The sequence below is a fragment of the Schistocerca piceifrons genome, chromosome 7, assembly GCF_021461385.2.
Source record: "Schistocerca piceifrons isolate TAMUIC-IGC-003096 chromosome 7, iqSchPice1.1, whole genome shotgun sequence".
NCBI classification, from domain to species: Eukaryota; Metazoa; Arthropoda; class Insecta; order Orthoptera; family Acrididae; genus Schistocerca; species Schistocerca piceifrons.
Genome location: NC_060144.1, coordinates 89,191,372 through 89,210,655, shown reverse-complemented (window position 1 = coordinate 89,210,655; position 19,284 = coordinate 89,191,372). Strand labels below are relative to the sequence as shown.

Genomic DNA, 19,284 nt, shown 5'->3' with positions numbered 1-19,284 from the left:
CCTTATAGCCGTGGAGGGCAGAGGTCCGCATTGCTAGGAAATGCAGAAAGCAGGTGTAATGCTTAACCAGTTGCCTTAGCTCAGCCAGGCAGTGGAAAAAACCACTGCGATTCCACTGGAGGATGATGTCATCATGAGACTAAGAAGGCATGGTACATTCAGTGAGGCAGTTTACGCCTCAAGGTCTCCTGCTGTCGCCGACTTTTTGCCTGAGCAGTCTGTATCCATTTTGTCTCAGGGTCCTGCTAGATCTACGTCCTCAGCAGATGCCAGAATCTCCACCTCATCCGCAGACACAGAGTTTGAAGGTAGCACTGGTGTGGGTGCCACCACAATTCCCTTGGTGTTGGGGACCTTCGTTTTGGATTTCTCTCGACGTTCCTTGGGTTTCCCTTGCTGGGAGGGCTTCACTGATTCAGTCTGTGGGATTGAGGATGAGCGTGAAGCCCTACGACCAGCTGACCAGCTGATTTTGAGCTCTTCGGCCACTGGCGGGTGTTGTCTTTCCTACTAGAAGGAACCTGGGAAGGGAGTGACCCAAGGGACCCCCTCCTAGCAAGAGGAGACTGATATCCCCGATGATTTGTTGGGGGGGGGGGGGGGAGGGGGGGGGAGGGGGGGGGGGAGGGGGGTGTGTTGCTCCCGAAGTAGGTCGTGTGGAAGCTACAGGGAGGGAAGTGCCCACCACCATCAACGGGGCAGGTGTAGTCTTCTGGTTCTGAGAGGCAACAGGAATGTGAGGAACAGATGGGCGACAACTGTTCCCATAGCAGCGGCGTGAGAGGAGGTCATAGCCACAGGATGTAGGTGCTCAAATTTCCTCTTAGCCTCTGTGCAGGTCCGTCGGTCCACAGTCTTATATTCCATGATTTTCCTCTCTTTCTGTAAAATCCTGCAATCTGGTGAGCAAGGGGAATGATGTTCTCCGCAGTTGACACAGATGGAAGGCGGGGCACATGGGATATTGGGATGTGAAGGACGTCTGCAATCTCGACCCGTGACACTGGAATAACAGTGGGAACACATATGGCCGAACTTCCAGCACTTAAAGCACCATGTGGGGGGAGGGATATACGGCTTGACGTCACAGTGGTAGACCATCACCTTGACCTTCTTGGGCAATGTGTCACCCTCAAAGGCCAAAATGAAGGCACCGGCGACAACCTGATTTATCCCTCGCACGCCGATGGACATGCCAGGCGAAATGAACACCTCGTCACTCTAAATTGGTGTGCAGCTCATCATCAGACTACAAAAGAAGATTCTCGTTGAATATAATACCTTGGACCATATTTTAGGTCTTATGGGGTGTGATGGTAACAGAAACATGCCCCAACTTGGCACAAGCAAGTAAAGCCCATGACTGGGCAGAGGATGCTGTTTTTATCAAGACTGACCCAAAGCGCATTTTGGACAAGCCCTTCACCTCCCCTATCTTGTCCTCCTAATGGTCCACAAAAAACTGAGGCTTCATGGATATAAAAGATTCCCCATCAACTCTCGTACATACGAGGTATCGGGGTGAATAAGCTTTACTGCCATCCTTAGCCTCGCGTTCCTCCCATGTGTGGCCAGGGAGGGGAATGATTTGGGGTCATATTTCTTAGCATTGGAGTTCGACCACCAGCAAGAGATGACGTACTACGTATCATGCCATGTCATCCGCCCTGATGCCATCCACTCCAACCAGGGGGGCCTCCCCATGGGTGCCACCCAGCCTCAGCAAGGGCTACCTGTCAGGCTGGCAATCGTCGGGAGTCCCGATGCCCCAGGGAGACGGGCATCTACTCCATGGCATACGTGGGGAGTTAACGGCGCAGGCGTCAGCAGAGCGATCCCTGTGTTGTCAGGGGGTTACAACCAACAGGGTACATGGCGGCCCCACCACAACAGACTGGCTACCGTGCTGGATATGAGATGCTAAGACGTCCAGATCATCGTCGGTGCAGAAAGTGACAATGCATAGGGCATGGTGTAAAAACGCACCCAGGAAGGGGTCCTAACCCTAGAGATGGAGAATGAACAAGACTGCAATGCGACGATGAGAAAGTGCGTTAAAGATCTCAATGCACGATGGACACTATGCACCATGTAAGGCGCCCTATCCCAATTGGTTCCTTCTTCAGAATATTGAGAAAGATGGAGGTTAAACCAAACAGGGGACCATCACATAAAGGCCGAAACATGTGAGACTCCTTATATTCTTAAGACAGGCAGGAATACTTCGAACCTATTCTAAACCATGAACCTGCAGGGGGATTTCATGAAAGATCTGCAAGCAAAATGTACTTTATCTTTCAAGGGGGGAAAAAGCAGTTAGTTGTGCCTCTATAAACGCTGTGATGCATTTTCATTCAATAGCACCAGTGCCATGTATGAATGGAATGGATTAGTGTATCCCCATCTTTATATCTTCTTTAGGACATTCAGGGAAATTAGGACACAAAATTGTAAAAGGACTGCTTGGTAAAAAAAAAAAAAAAAAAAAAAATTAAATGTAACTGACTAATTGCAGAAAACAATTCTTTACTTTTGCTGTACTTATGGCTTGGAAATAACAACAATCTGTTTTTGAGGAGGGTGATGGAAAGGCTGCTGAAATAATGCAGATTCCACCTGCAACACGTAATGTGATTCAATCTCTTGTTGAAGAATTGTTCCGCACAATGGATGCAATTATGAGGAAATTGTCAGGCAACATAATTTGCAACAGCTCTTTGACATATGAGGTTTATCAGTGGAGCAGCATTCCTAAAATTCAGTCATTTTTACATTATCAGTTATTATCACTATGTTTTACGAATGATCAAGTATGCTTGGTATGCGGGACAATATGTAGAACAATGACCAGGATAATTTCTTATTTCATTCATTATGTCTAAATAAAACTAATAATTACTGTGAAGTGCCTGAATGCATTAACTTTCCTCACAGACACGATATCTTTTTGTGACAACTGTAGTGAATAGAAAAGGAACTGTTTAGTTGTTAGCAAATTATACAACCGTCAAAAATTATCATAAGAAGTGTGTTCTAAGAACCTTTATACAAGGATATATGAATACGACATATTCCATTTCAAGAAATTCATCCCAACTGAAGGGAACTGATTGTTATGGGATACTATTTTTTTTCTTCTACCATTATCTTTCTATGAATCACAGCTGAACAGTGAGACTGTCAATATGAACTGGAAATTACTCAACAAATTAATATTATGTTACTTTTAGGTATTGTTTAGGTACTTCAATTTCCTGTATGCGTACTCTGGATTTTACTCTTCACAGCACTGTAGCCTTTTGTCATGGTTGCTTCTGCTGATTTTTGCACAAGGCAGAAAGGGCTGTACAAACTACTGCTTTTAGCAGTCCTTCATGCAGCAAAAATTAGTAAGAAACTTTTTTGAAACACTTAAAGTGTGTCTTAGCAGCTAAAATATCGATGGTGCATTTGTTCTGGCGTATTCTCTCCATGTAAAAGATTGCAGCATAGATTTTCATGTGTCTGAATGGACCATTTCTTTGTCTGTAGTTCTACTTTTTCACGTGAACTGTAAAATAGAGAGTGCTAATCCCTAGATGGAGGAGGCATTTGATGGCAGTCATTCATCAGATGAAGAAACGTACAACCACAGGTTCATATGTGCAGAACTAATGCATACATGCCACTGTCCTCTTCAGGTGCTGTGGCCCATTGGGGCGAGCAGCAATTTCTGCTGATGTGGATAGTAGAGATACGGAAGAAGTGTGGACAGGGAGGGGGACAAATAGCACTATTTGTGGGGAAGACACTGTAATGCCTGTTGGTGGGTGGTGGGGGGAGGGAGAAGGGAAGCAGAGATGAGTCTGGGGGACAGAAGGCTACAGTGGGAGCAGGGAAGGGGACAGAGGCAGGTGGAGTAATGGAAATAGTGAGAGTTGAGGTCATGGGGGTTATGTGACAAAGGACATGTTACAGAGACAGTTCCCACCTCATGCTCCTAGCTACTTTAGTCTTGTCACCCATCTGTACCTTCCTCTCCTCTGAACAAGGAACATACGTAAACAATTTATTTGAGGGAAAGTATGTGTTTAGCTCATATTTTAATGCCTGACAAAAGTAATTTGTCTGATACATCTAGTAACACAGCTGAGAAATTATCAAACCATTACTCTTTCAATTAAATCAAACATTAATTATCTGAACATATTAGTAAATAAAACATTAATGGAATTCACCTGAATATACAGCTCCTTCTTCACTGCCAACAACAAAGTTGTTGACATCACCATGTGGGAATGCAAGGCAAGTAGCTGCAACTGGTTTTCCTTGCTTATGATGCAGTTCCAGTGTTTCTTGTGGCTTTGACAGCATGTCAAGACTCCAAGAACATAATCTTCCATCAGTAGACACGCTGATGAGATTGTGGGCATTCTGAGTGCCTACTACACTCAAACAATATACAGGATGCTAGAAAAAAATACAGTAATGACCTATGTATTTGCCAGTTTTAATGAGTTTGCAGCATTTTAGATTAAATACAGAATATTTCAATAAGCTGTATACCATTTTTATTAGGCTTCTACAACACAAGATAATATTGTTTGAGAATGGTATGACTTAAAATCTAACTCACTGTATGAGCTGCTGATGACAATGGGGTTCGTTGAATTGGTGTCCTCTTCTGAACACGATTATCCCATAGCACAATCTGTCCAGAGTAGGTGCCCCCAAGAATGAGATTTGGGTGGAATCTGGCATCAAACAAAGGGAATGTACAAACACTTTAAAACATTGTTTCATCACTTTAATTGTAAATATTGGGTTACAAGTAGATTAACGTAGCAATGTACCTGTGTCTTTAAAGTAACATGAACACTGTATCCATGAGAGAAGTAGGGAAGGTAAACAAATGCGCAATAAAGAGGTATACAACCAGTAGCATTTAAAAATTTGTATTTACTCAGAGTTTAAATAATGATTCACAAGCATGGGCAGAAAATCTAAAATCGCAATTACTTTTAGTTTTTTCTTAGTCCTCTTTTACACCAAACAACATTAATTACTTCAGAGGTATTCATAGTGTGTGTAGAAGTGAGCATATTCCCCACTACATTGACAGACTGCAGGTTTAGCTATATGGACCGCATTATCCCAGGACGTTAATTAACACCCTTTCTCCCTTCCAAATGCTCAAAGAAGCTCAAGTTAGCAATTTATCCATCTCTTATACAATTTTAGTAAGCAGGGCACAGGGAGAAATACAAACCACAAAGTAGTAGAAATGTATGGTGTGTGGGTTAAAACATTTGATGCAAGAATGTTGAAACTTGTTCATATATTCTAATAAACAGGTGGCAATTTTCACATTATGATCCAAACACACGAGGTTTTTAACAACATTGATTAGATGACACTTCCCTCCATATCACAAATTCTTGAGAATTTTTTTTATGGAAACTGCAACTATCCATTGACATTTATGCAACAATATCATTTTTATCAGCAGTTGTGAAACAGTGCCAATGTCAACTTGTCAATTAAATGAATGAAAACTATTAACATATTTTAATGAGATGATAGTTGATAATTTATGTGTACTTCACCCGGGGAAAAATCTACAACACTTATATAGTATCAACTGTTGTTTGATACTTCTCACAAGGAACTCAACTGTCAGTTCCATTTTTATATTTCTATTGTACTTATTTTTAAGAACATCTAAAATGGTACTGTTGGTCAAGTTAAAATTACCTTGCGAAAATAGATGACATCACTGGAGACTGGCAGTGGAATATGTATTCAGGAGTTCTTTTCTTGAATTTTGTATTCCATATGAGGCATACACCATCTGGATCATTGGGTGAATCTTCATTGTTGTGGTAGCTTGCAACAAGAAGTTCTGGAAATTGTGGGGACCAGTCCATTGAAGTCACACATCTGTTACGAGACCAGCGCTCGTCATAGAACCAACGATTAAGGGAGAGCCTTGCATTAGATTTTTCATCCCTGTAAATGAGGATTGCTGCTTTGTAGGTGAATAAACATACAGGACATTTTTAAAAACAACATTACAAAAGAATGTCTTCATAATCAACAATATTATGAAAAGGACAGACTGCTATTCACCACATAAGAGGAAGCACTGAATCATAGAAAGCCACGATGTAAAGACTCCTACGTATTTAAGCTTTCAAAAAAAAAAAAAAAAAAAAAAAAAAAAAAAAAAAAAAAAAAAAAAAAAAAAAAAAAAATGTTCTTTGAAAACAGAACACACACACGCGCACGCGCACACACACGCGCACGCGCACACACACGCGCACGCGCACACACACGCGCACGCGCACACACACGCGCACGCGCACACACACGCGCACACACACACACACACACACACACACACACACACACACACACACACACACACACACGGCCACTGTCTCCAAGCACAACAGCCAGAGAAAGTGGCTACATGTGTGCAAGTTGTACTTGTATGAAAGTGTGACCATTTTCCATTTTGTAAGGAGGATTTTTTGTCTGAAAGCTTAAATTTTTAGCTGTGTTTTCATTTAGCACGTCTGCTACCCACCACATAGAGGAAGTATGGAGTTGCAACATATTCTTTTCATGTTTGATTTTGCCTTCATAATCAGCCGAATATCTCAAATGGTACCAACAATGCAATAATAATCACAGGCAATGCAAAAGGTTACAAAGCAAGAAATTCAATAGTCTCAGAAATTGTTAACTGAAATAATGAAAAGTAGAAAATCCATGGTCACCAGTACCATTTCAGTAAGAATGTATGGCCATAGAGTTTTCTATGCAACAATTTGCTGTTGAGTACCCTTTGGTATATAACAGAAAGGATCTGGACATTTGTTTCACCATCCCAGTCACCTAGGTTGTTCTTTAACAACTAGAATTTTCAGAGATAAGAGAATTTCCCCAGTATGTATATGACTTTTGCCATTCACACAATCTTAATTTCAAAAGGTGTTCTTATACATGTGCCATTTCCATTCTTTCACATATTCTTATTTTCTACCATGTTCTCATTACATTTTGCAATATTTCCCTCTTCTTGTGAGCATCTGTCTCACTTTGACACTTTTTTCATTATTTCTTCAAACTATACCTTTCATCCTTCATTTTTTCCCTGTAGCTGCTTTTGAGATTACGATTAAGGTCTCATTGATCCAGTCTCAGCTGCACATCAATATTTGTAAGCAAGATGTGCAGCAGACAATACAAAGTGTACAAGTCACTTGTATTCTGTATCACAAGGCTAATGATAGGAATGGTTCATTGTAGCTGAGCTTCAGTTGCAAGTTTCCTGTAGACACTCATTTGTCTCGAAGAGAGTTAAAAATGTACTTTTTCTCACTTTGCCTACAGTGATGTGCAAGAAACATGAAAACATTTCAAAAATTCATGTTAATACCTAAAATTTGATCTCTGCATACTACACTACCTTTTAAATTACATGTTTTATTATCTTTCTACAAAATGGTCATTTAATGAGAATGCCATACATAGAGTTACAGCCGAAAATGCACATTCTTCATAAAACATGTAAAATTTAAAATCAGTTTTACTGAATACTTACGTTCCTTCTTCATTATCTGTGACACCGGTGTAATCCGTATATATGTCTACGGATTCACACAATGCTCTTTCCATTATACGAGCAGAACGATCAAAAATCTTTGGAAGTCTTCTGAAAGTATTATCATTTGTTTCTCTTCTTCTGACAATTCACGCACTAAAAACCAAAATAATTTGAATAAACCAATGAATACTATTCAGAATTAAGAATAACAGCTGATACCAAAACAAACATTAGTTGAAAACCGCTTACCTTATCACTAAAACCACAAGGCTATTAACAAAAATACATTGACGGGAAAGGCCTTGTCATTTGTTATGTCCTTTTAAGTAAATGAGAAGTACTCAGACTGGACAGTGTGACAATTTTACTTGCTCAAAGGACTCAAAAGAATTGTTCAAGATTCAGATTACTACGGGTTGCAATCCTGAATTTCCCATAACTTATCTTTGTTGTATGTGACTGTGAAATGTTTTTTCTTTTGCTAATGGCACCAAATGATATTTTTGGTAGTTGTTACTTTACCAACACTACCAAGAGTTTAGCTACCAGGATGTGTTGGAACTTCACAGAAGTATCATATCACAAGATTAGCTACGATAATGTAAAGACAACTCTTTTCCATGATTACAGAAGTAAATTTAGCTAATGAATTCTTGCACAAATCACAAATCACAATTGCAAATTTGTCAACAGGTAAGTCATCTGAAATTGAAGAAACATTCTGCAGACACATTTTTGACTGAATGCTTTACACTCTATGCATTTTACAAATTTTGCTGTTTTATATCTTTAACTATGCTCTTTATGAGCACCATATCCTGAAGCAATGAGCTGCTTACACAAAAATTACCTTTTCTTCGAACATTTTTTAAATGTTGCTGATGTAACATTCATCAACACTCAGTATTAATAAATTATTCCATTACATTTTTCGAACCTGGGAAGTGAGGGTGGTATGTAGAAAGTGAAAACTTGCCAAAATAGTGTGTCCTATGCACACTCATACCAGGATGTTCACCCAATAAATTTGACGAAGAGACCACAAACCTTTTCAGACATGCGCCGACGGTGAATACTATGAGCAGACAGAAGGAGTAGCCATGGGGAGTCCACTCTCACCCATTGTCGCAAATATGAACATGGAACATTTCGAGGAGGAAGCTCTTGAATCAGCACATCTCAAACCCATCTGTTTCTTTAGATATGTGGATGATAACGAAGTTATCTGGCCACATGAAAGAGATAAACTGGCAGACTTCCTCACACATGTCAACTCCAGACACAAGAATATTAAGTTCACCATGGAGATTGAAACAGATGGGATGCTCCCTTTCCTAGATGTTTTGATTAGAAGATGAGCTGACCGCACTTTGGGCCACAGCATGTATAGGAAGAAGATGCACATCGATTTGCACCTACGTGTGGATAGCTGTCACCACCCAGCACAAAAAATGACATGCTCAAAACTCTTGTACACAGAGCTCACACCATCTCCGACAGCGACAGTCTCCAACAAGAATTGGACCATCTGAAGACTGTGTTTCGGAGGAATGGTTACAAGGAAGGGCAAAATCGGAAGGCTCTACATCCCACACCTGCAGCACTGGTGGAAACTGAGGATGAACCTCAGGAGGAGGTGGCCTTGGCTATTATTCCGTTTTGTGGGGCCTTATCCAGAAAAATTGGATGCATTTTACGTAAACTCCAAGTCAAAACCATCTTCCGTCCTCCTAGCAAAACCAAGAGCCTTCTTGGTAGTGTCAAGGACAACCTTGGTCTACGTAAATCAGGGGTTTATCAGATACCTTGCCAATGCGGTAGTGTATACATAGGTCAAAGCATTCGTACCATTGAGGACCGATGCCGAGAACATCAACGGCACACTCGACTGCAACAGACCAGTAAGTCGGCAATTGCTGAGCATTGCCTGTCGGACTCAAAAGCATGGATTATGACCAAACCAAAGTCCTGACACAGATATCTAAATACTGGGACTGTGTCATCAAAGAAGCCATAGAGATCAGAGTAAGGGAGCCACAACTAAATCATGACAGTGGTTACATCCTTAGCAAGGCGTGGGAACCCGCGATCACCTGGATTAAAAAGAAAAAGGATATTTTCCAAAGTGTACCGACTTTGGGGGAGGAGGGAAGAATAACGAGAGCAGTGCCGGCAGACCCTCCTGAACGAGAAGACATAGGACGGAGCGCCCAAATGGCACGAGAACAGACATTGTGCCTGGACCGCGTGTGGACCGCACCAACTCACAGAAAGTGCCTGAGGGAGGAGACTGAGGGAGGAGCAGGAGGGGGACTGTCCTATATATACCTGGTGCCAGCCCATCGCCGGTCAGTACATCAGCGAACCTGATGATGGCAACGTGCCGAAATATTGTGTCCTATGTACACTGATACCAAGCTGTTCACCCGAGATTTGTTTCGTCATAAAATACGCCTGGAGAAATTGAAGAATCAGTAATAATAATAATAATAATAATAATAATAATAATAATAATAATAATAATAATAAATTATCATAGCCACTAACCTTGTTCCTGCTGCTTGGTTGCCTCGTGCTCAAGGCTTGTCACTGCTGGCTGCACTTCCTTCACTCGTGGCAGACCGTGTGGAAGGATGCCTGGTGGAAGTTTGCTCTGGAAAAGTCCTCCACCTTCCAAATGCGGCAGCGAACCCTCCTCGTCTTCCGCTTGCGGATCGTCAAAGGTCAGAACTGCGGTGAATAAGCCTGGCCTTCTCCAGCCCATACTAGTCCCCTCACCTCACAAGCACACAGGAGGGAAGAGGGGGGCAGAGGGGTGGAAAGAGGGGGCAGAGGGGTGGAAAGAGGGGGGATGAGAGGGGGGATGAGAGGGGGGGCAGAGGGGGGATGAGAGGGGGGATGAGAGGGGGGGCAGAGGGGGGATGAGAGGGGGGATGAGAGGGGGGATGAGAGGGGGGATGAGAGGGGGGATGAGAGGGGGGATGAGAGGGGGGGCAGAGGGGGGATGAGAGGGGGGATGAGAGGGGGGATGAGAGGGGGGATGAGAGGGGGGCAGAGGGGGGATGAGAGGGGGGGCAGAGGGGGGATGAGGGGGGGGCAGAGGGGGGATGAGGGGGGGGCAGAGGGGGGATGAGGGGGGGCAGAGGGGCGATGAGGGGGGGGGCAGAGGGGCGAGGAGGGGGGGGCAGAGGGGCGAGGAGGGGGGGGGCAGAGGGGCGAGGAGGGGGGGGGCAGAGGGGCGAGGAGGGGGGGGCAGAGGGGCGAGGAGGGGGGGGCAGAGGGGCGAGGAGGGGGGGCAGAGGGGCGAGGAGGGGGGGCAGAGGGGCGAGGAGGGGGGGGCAGAGGGGCGAGGAGGGGGGGGCAGAGGGGCGAGGAGGGGGGGGCAGAGGGGCGAGGAGGGGGGGGCAGAGGGGCGAGGAGGGGGGCGGCAGAGGGGCGAGGAGGGGGGCGGCAGAGGGGCGAGGAGGGGGGGCAGAGGGGCGAGGAGGGGGGGGCAGAGGGGCGAGGAGGGGGGGGCAGAGGGGCGAGGAGGGGGGGGCAGAGGGGCGAGGAGGGGGGGGCAGAGGGGCGAGGAGGGGGGGCAGAGGGGCGAGGAGGGGGGGGCAGAGGGGCGAGGAGGGGGGGGGCAGAGGGGCGAGGAGGGGGGGGCAGAGGGGCGAGGAGGGGGGGAGGCAGAGGGGCGAGGAGGGGGGGGCAGAGGGGCGAGGCGGGGGGGGCAGAGGGGCGAGGCGGGGGGGGCAGAGGGGCGAGGAGAGAGGGGGCAGAGGGGCGAGGAGAGAGGGGGCAGAGGGGCGAGGAGAGAGGGGGCAGAGGGGCGAGGAGAGAGGGGGCAGAGGGGCGAGGAGAGAGGGGGCAGAGGGGCGAGGAGAGAGGGGGCAGAGGGGCGAGGAGAGAGGGGGCAGAGGGGCGAGGAGAGAGGGGGCAGAGGGGCGAGGAGAGAGGGGGCAGAGGGGCGAGGAGAGAGGGGGCAGAGGGGCGAGGAGAGAGGGGGCAGAGGGGCGAGGAGAGAGGGGGCAGAGGGGCGAGGAGAGAGGGGGCAGAGGGGCGAGGAGAGAGGGGGCAGAGGGGCGAGGAGAGAGGGGGCAGAGGGGCGAGGAGAGAGGGGGCAGAGGGGCGAGGAGAGAGGGGGCAGAGGGGCGAGGAGAGAGGGGGCAGAGGGGCGAGGAGAGAGGGGCAGAGGGGCGAGGAGAGAGGGGGCAGAGGGGCGAGGAGAGAGGGGGCAGAGGGGCGAGGAGAGAGGGGGCAGAGGGGCGAGGAGAGAGGGGGCAGAGGGGGGAGGATGGGGGGGCAGAGGGGGAGGATGGGGGGGCAGAGGGGGGAGGATGGGGGGGGCAGAGGGGGGAGGATGGGGGGGGCAGAGGGGGGAGGATGGGGGGGGCAGAGGGGAAGGATGGGCGGCAGAGGGGAAGGATGGGGGGGCAGAGAAGAGGGTGGGGGGCAGAGGGGGGAGGATGAGGGGGCAGAGGGGGGAGGATGGGGGGGCAGAGGGGGGAGATGAGGGGGCAGAGGGGGAGGATGGGGGGGCAGAGGGGGAAGGATGCGGGGGGGGCAGAGGGGGAAGGATGCGGGGGGGGCAGAGGGGGAAGGATGCGGGGGGGGCAGAGGGGGAAGGATGCGGGGGGGGCAGAGGGGGAGGGATGCGGGGGGGGCAGAGGGGGAAGGATGCGGGGGGGCAGAGGGGGAAGGATGCGGGGGGCAAAGGGGGAAGGATGGGGGGCAGAGGGGAAGGATGGGGGGCAGAGGGGGAAGGATGGGGGGCAGAGGGGGAAGGATGGGGGGCAGAGGGGAAGGATGGGGGGGCAGAGGGGGAAGGATGGGGGGCAGAGGGGGAAGGATGGGGGCAGAGGGGGAAGGATGGGGGGCAGAGGGGGAAGGATGGGGGGCAGAGGGGGGAAAGGGAGAGGGAGAATATCCGACCACCTTGTGCTACAGAATGGCCCATGTTTCCAATCTATAACCATATACCATATACAGACGTCAAATAGTACTGGTTCGGATTTTTTTCCCTTTACATTAGAGAGTACTCGAGTAAACAAGCTTCATATGATGTAGTGTTTAATTAAACACTTTGATATATAACAGCCGTTCGGATTTCAGATGAATTTGAATAATCACACAACAATCACCATCAAGACATACAGAGATTCTAATGGAGGAAAAAGACAGATTGCTGCTTATTGTGAAGAAGACACATCAAGTCGTTGGTGGTTGTATGTGCGTGAGAGAGAGAGAGAGAGAGAGAGAGAGAGAGAGAGAGAGAGTGTGTGTGTGTGTGTGTGTGTGTGTGTGTGTGTGTGTTTTGCTGAGAAAGGCAGTAGCTAAAAGCTATATGTGAGTGTCTTGATTATGCCTCACTGGAACTTGTCATGTCTTCTTGGAATCTGTCTTTTCCAACATTGTTGATATTCCTACCTGGAGTTCCCATTGTTGGAGAGATTCTAATGTGTTCTTCACTTATTACTTCCCTTATGTTTATTTTTGAAGAGCAAGACTGATTATTGGTAGGGCTATATCTTTCTTACAGTTCAGCAGTAGTTGTTTATAATATCAAGGTTTAATGACTTACATTTTCTGAAAACCTAAATGCTGCAATGTTTACTATAATATTTACCTTCAAAGTTTGCAATTCAAACAATAACATACACAAATAAATGAATGTTTTTGCAGCACGTCAGTGCAACAATCTGCTCACATATCCTGCCACATCAATCTTCAGTGCGTCTGCGACATTTGAGAGGCTACATACTTTCCTCATGTCTTCTGGCAAAGTGCCAGTAATAGAAGTACTTCAGCAGAAAATGGAAGGAGAATATATATGCTTTCTGAAATGTTGCAGACACACTGTGAAATGACACAGTGAAATAAAAGAAGATTTTACTGCATGATTGTATTGTCAAATGAATATTCTGTAACACTAAAAACTTTATCCTGATAGAGGTAGGTATTGTGATTAAACAAATATTCATTGACATCCGTAAAAAATCTGAGACAGCGGTCATTCTAACAATAAATATTTATTAAATCTTACAGAAGCTACAAATATGGAAACATGGGCCAGATGTACTCTCCACCCATTTAATAAATTTTTGTTTTGTATGGCCACCAGGTATCTTATTTTTACCAATATTAGGTAGCTATATAAACAATAATGGAAAATACTACCATTACATTGCAAATTCAAACAGCCAGAAACATTCATCTTCAAAGTGAGCCGCACGTATGAGTTTGCAATGTGAAACAGAAACATTTATCTTCTCACTGTTTTGAAAGAGAATAACTGGTGCTCATACTCAATGTAGGTTAATATATCCATCTGACAAAAGAAACTAACTACTGCAAAAGGAGATCAGATTTGTTTAATATTTTTAAAGACTATTTCTGTATAAAACTTATGTTGAAAAAATTAAAGTATCTTGAACATTTCAGCTGCAAATTTCCTATTATTGAACAATTTCCAACTGACTTACACTGAAACTACTGATATAATGAATGTGTGTGTGTTTTAGATTGCCAAAATTAGATAACTGATCTGCAACTCTATACTGGTTTACTGATAAACTAAAAAAAGTGTTAAAATGCAACACTTGTGCGTGCAAATAAGCATAAAATTTAAGCATTATGTGTGGTAGTACAGAATAATGCAGCTTCTATGAACATTCAGTTTTAATCTAAAATATTGTCAACCACATGCAATGTCTTCTGCATGTTTGTATATTTAAGATGCATGCACCAACACACACTCACTCACTCACTCACTCTCTCTCTCTCAAACACACACACACACACACACACACACACACACACACACACACACACACACACACACACACACACGAATGCTGGAATAAGTTGTTTTACTTATGCCAATAGAGAAAATAGCTAGTGGAAAGGTCTTTAAAAATCAAGGGAGGAAAAGCCATAATTTGCTATCAAAACATTGGATACAGCACAATTCTTTTCTTCAGAACTGCAGTAACGGAAAATTTTGCTCTACTTTTACTTAGTAGTCATAATTATGTTGCTACATTTTTAGATCAGTTCTCCAGTTGAACATTCCGAAGGCATGCAAAAAAATTGGAGGCAGATGATTATATGTAAATGAATACATTCAACTAGTTCGGAAAGCATCAGCAGGTAACAGAGAGAAAGTGCAACATCAGAAAGCTAAAAGCTGATGCAAAAAGCAAATTAATAATGTGCACTTTGTATGTGACATTCTAGACAAGGGTACCAAATGTTATGCACAAAGCCTCCCTTTAAACATTTTGGGACTGCTAGTAATATCACAAACCCATTATCTGTTCTTTTAAGTTGGGCAGAAAACAATTACATGAAAACCAAATTTGTATGTAAACTGTTGCAGAAATATGGTCAAATTAAAAAAGAAAATACCAAACAAATTATTCTTCTTTATATGCCTTAGTTCCAGTGAGAAATTTCTGAGCATGTACATATGGAACACAGCACTGTATGGATGTGAATTGTGGACTGTGGGAAAACTAGAAAAGAGGATCCAAATGTCTGAATAGTGTTTTACACAGAGGATGAAAATGGAGTTGAGTGATAGGTAGGAAATGAGAAGGCTCTCCAAAGAATTGGTGAGGAAAGGAATATGTTGAAAACACTAACAGCAAGATGGGATAGGACAACAGGACATATGTTAAGACATCAGGGAATAACTCCCATGGTAGCAGAGGTGGCCATGATGGGCAAAAACTGTTGGAGAAGACAGAAGCTAGAAAACATCCAAACATAATCAGAGATATTGGGTGTAAGTGCTTCTCTGAAATGAAGAGGTTGGCACAGGAGATGAAGTTGTGGTGGGATACACAAAAGCAGTCAGGAAGTGGATTGGGGGAGGGGGGAATGACAAAAAAGGAAGAACCTACGATCATGCTATGTGCTCATTTCTTTCATGCAAAAGCTACCCACATGAGACAACACAGCAGTACGAGAAACTCATTTGCCACTGTTTCTGACACAATTTTTCAAATGTTTCTAATTAAAATAAAGTATAATAATTAATGTTCCATGGTCTTGCTACATCAAACTGTGCCAATTATAGGAACAGAAAAATAATGATCTAAGGAATGATGTGCCCTCTGACCATACAAAATGAATTTTTTGTTAAATAGATAAACTTGGTTAGATAATTGAAACAAACATTACAGCATCAATAGTAAATGCAAAAATTTTAAAGGCTGTAAAAACTCTATTCATTCTCATATTTTTAACATGCAGAGAATACTAGTGCCATTGGGTTCATGCAGAGCTTTAACAAATGAGAAACAAATCACAACAACAATGGGAGCTATAAAGCCCGACTCGATCAGAGATAACATAGAAAACTGAGTTTAATAATAGTTCATAAAAATGAAAACCCAAATTGTAAATTTTCATGAATTAATTCATTCTTTTATTCAAATTGTGGAGCTAAGAGCAGAAGCGGAGCAGACACCAGAAAAAGATGAATAGAATGGCAAGTTTACAAATTTAGTTACATGTCTGCTGGTTTACGTGTTTCATAATATTCATGTTATCTTCTCTGTGTCCTTTTACTCCATTACAACAAAACAACATTTGGGTTTACACTTTCTGTGTTTCTATTACCAGAATGCCATTTCATCTTTCTATTACCATCACTTAACTGATCTGATTGTCCCGCTTTTCAGTGCCATGCTTGTACAAAAAGTATAACAATCAACACAGAATGGGATGGCATTTAATACTGAGGAAATCCTCATGCATGGCATTAATGATTGATAGTGAGAGAAAATAACATTCCATAAAAAAAAATTAATAATAGGTGATCATGCATGAATATCAGGTCCATGGAAACACAGTACTGCTGTAATTTCCTGGTAAGGGTTCCCAGGTATGCATGGAAAGAATAATGAACTATTGTAATGAGATGTGAGAAATCATTCTAGCAGAGAAATCAGTACTGGCACAAATTAATATATACCATGAACAAAATTAGAAACATAAGTGCAGCAATAACACAAAACAACAATTCTAATACATCATATTTTCAAAATTGTTGGCATTCAAGCACGGAAAATTTCAATATGATGTTAACATAACTGGATGGTTTATTTAAACGAATTATAATTACAGTCTGAAATAGCACAGGAACACAACAACAACAATCAGCACACATATTAATGAAGGTACACAATATAGGTAACCATCTGAATACTATCTGAGTAAAAAAGTAAACATTTTGCAATTACATCCTAGCACAAATCTCGATTTTGTAGGAACAGAAGCAGCATAAAATAACTCACAGGCAAGCACAGCTAAGCCAGAGCAAATACGATGCATGCTGTCAGATCAGTACTTGACTCATTATCACAAAATTAATTTTAATATATTCAGTGGTGTTTATCTCTGCAAGGGTACATAAAGTTATATATTTAGAAAATAATTCCCTGGATACCTGAAATGCTGCTTGGAGCTAAGATGGTAAAGAGGACGTATACCGCGCGCATGTGTGTGTGTGTGTGTGTGTGTGTGTGTGTGTGTGTGTGTGTGTGTGTCTCTTTCCACTAAAAGCAGTACTTCAGATGCCTCTGTCCCACTGTCTCATGTGCCAACCTCTCCTCCCACTTCCCAACCTTTTATTTGCATTTCACCATTCTGTTGATTATTTGTAACGTATCAGGCATCCAAAATCAATCCCTACATAATTCTTAGTAATAGACTCATTACTGTCCTACCTTTAAAAGATTTTTCAGCAGTTTTTACTTTGTGCTTCTTCCTCTTACTTTCAACACAGTTATTAATGTTCATAAATTCTTCTACTACTTTGCCGTTAAGGTTTAATTTCTGCAGGCAGCAATACTCTTGGCAACAGAGATTCATGTAGCTGAACAAGCAATGAAGTAGGCATGGCAAACTTAATTGCTGTCTAGGAATCAAAACCAATGTCTCCCAAATAAGGAAAGTTAAGAATGAATTTGAATGAGCATCCTGCTACTTATAAGGATGTCATTGCAGTACATTCCTCAAAACTATTTTGTAATGTTATTTGCACTATGCCATGCTAAGAGAAATTTACATGTAATATTAACTCATTTTCTTTTATAAATACAGAGCATTCACTATAATTTCGAAATCTGGATAATGATAGTTAATAGAAAGCTATCTTTAGCACATATATAATAAATCTTAGGAACAGATGCACAATCTTGAACAACAAATATTTTAAGGACAGAAGTTAATCTATAAGTCATATAGTTCAGATGAGAACAGAACAGAAAGTTTTGAACTGTGGTGCTACAGAGTAATGCCAAAAATTGAACAGGTGGATCCATTAACTTATGAGAAGGTACAGAATCGAACTGGGAAAAAAGGAGTTTATGGCACAACCTGACTAAAAGTAGAGCTTAGTTGATATGACACATCTGGAGGTGTGAAGGAATGATCAGTTTGGTAACGGATGGAAGTTCATGGGGAATGGAGTGGGGAAGGGGGGGGGGGGATGTCCAAACTATAAAAGAGAGACCATGGGATGAATGCAGAAATTAGGTTCAAACAGATGCTAGTTGCAATACGCATTTGTAGATGAAGAAGTTCCAACAGGATAAAGTGGTGTTGTGGAGAGCTATATCAAATCAAATCAGTCTTTGGGCTAAGGACAATGACAACAACAGCTAAATTATGAAAGTTATATGGTATGTGAATAGGTGTTAGACAGGGAGATGGTCTATCCCCTATTTTATTCAACTGTGTTCTTGAAAAGATGATCCAAGAATGGTAAGAACAACTCACAGAGAATGGAGTAAATGGACAGGTGCAATTCAACTATAAAAACAATAGCTCCCTACTTAGCAATCATATACAACCGCTCAATCACCAACTTCTAATCAAGCTGCGGGCCCATGGGGTATCGTCTCAGGTGTGCGACTGCATTCGTGATTTTCTGTCAGGAAGGTCGCAGTTCATAGTAACAGACGGCAAATCATCGAGTAAAACTGAAGTGATATCAAGTGTTCCCCAGGGAAGCGTCCTGGGACCTCTGCGGTTCCTGATCTATACAAATGACCTGGGTGACAATCTGAGCAGTTCTCTTAGGTTGTTCGCAGATGATGCTGTAATTTACCGTCTAGTAAGGTCATCCGAAGACCAGTATCAGTTGCAAAGCGATTTAGAAAAGATTGCTATATGGTGTGGCAGGTGGCAGTTGACGCTAAATAACGAAAAGTGTGAGGTGATCCACATGAGTTCCAAAAGAAATCCGTTGGAATTTGATTACTCGATAAATAAGACAATTCTGAAGGCTGTCAATTCAACTAAGTACCTGGGTGTTAAAATCACGAACAACTTCAGTTGGAAAGACCACATAGATAATATTGTGGGGAAGGTGAGCCAAAGGTTGCATTTCATTGGCAGGACACTTAGAAGATGCAACAAGTCCACTAAAGAGACAGCTTACACTACACTCGTTCATCCTCTGTTAGAATATTGCTGCGCGTGTGGGACCTTTACCAGGTGGGATTGACGGAGGACATCGAAAGGGTGCAAAAAAGGGCAGCTCGTTTTGTATTATCATGTAACAGGGGAGAGAGTGTGGCAGATATGATACGCGAGTTCGGATGGAAGTCATTAAAGCAAAGACGTTTTTCGTCGCAGCGAGATCTATTTACAAAATTTCAGTCACCAACTTTCTCTTCCGAATGCAAAAATATTTT

General features: G+C 43.4%; 1 protein-coding gene across 1 annotated transcript in view; it reads right to left on the bottom strand.

The window, feature by feature from the left end:
• LOC124805283 (cytoplasmic dynein 1 intermediate chain-like) overlaps positions 1–19,284 on the bottom strand; it is a 180,216-nt gene that overhangs the window by 32,845 nt on the left and 128,087 nt on the right. Inside the window, 7 exon segments of the mRNA XM_047265795.1 lie at positions 1,155–1,164; positions 4,218–4,449; positions 4,616–4,733; positions 5,734–5,988; positions 7,589–7,682; positions 7,685–7,744; positions 10,139–10,321. Of these exon segments, the coding sequence (XP_047121751.1) occupies positions 1,155–1,164; positions 4,218–4,449; positions 4,616–4,733; positions 5,734–5,988; positions 7,589–7,682; positions 7,685–7,744; positions 10,139–10,321 (952 nt within the window).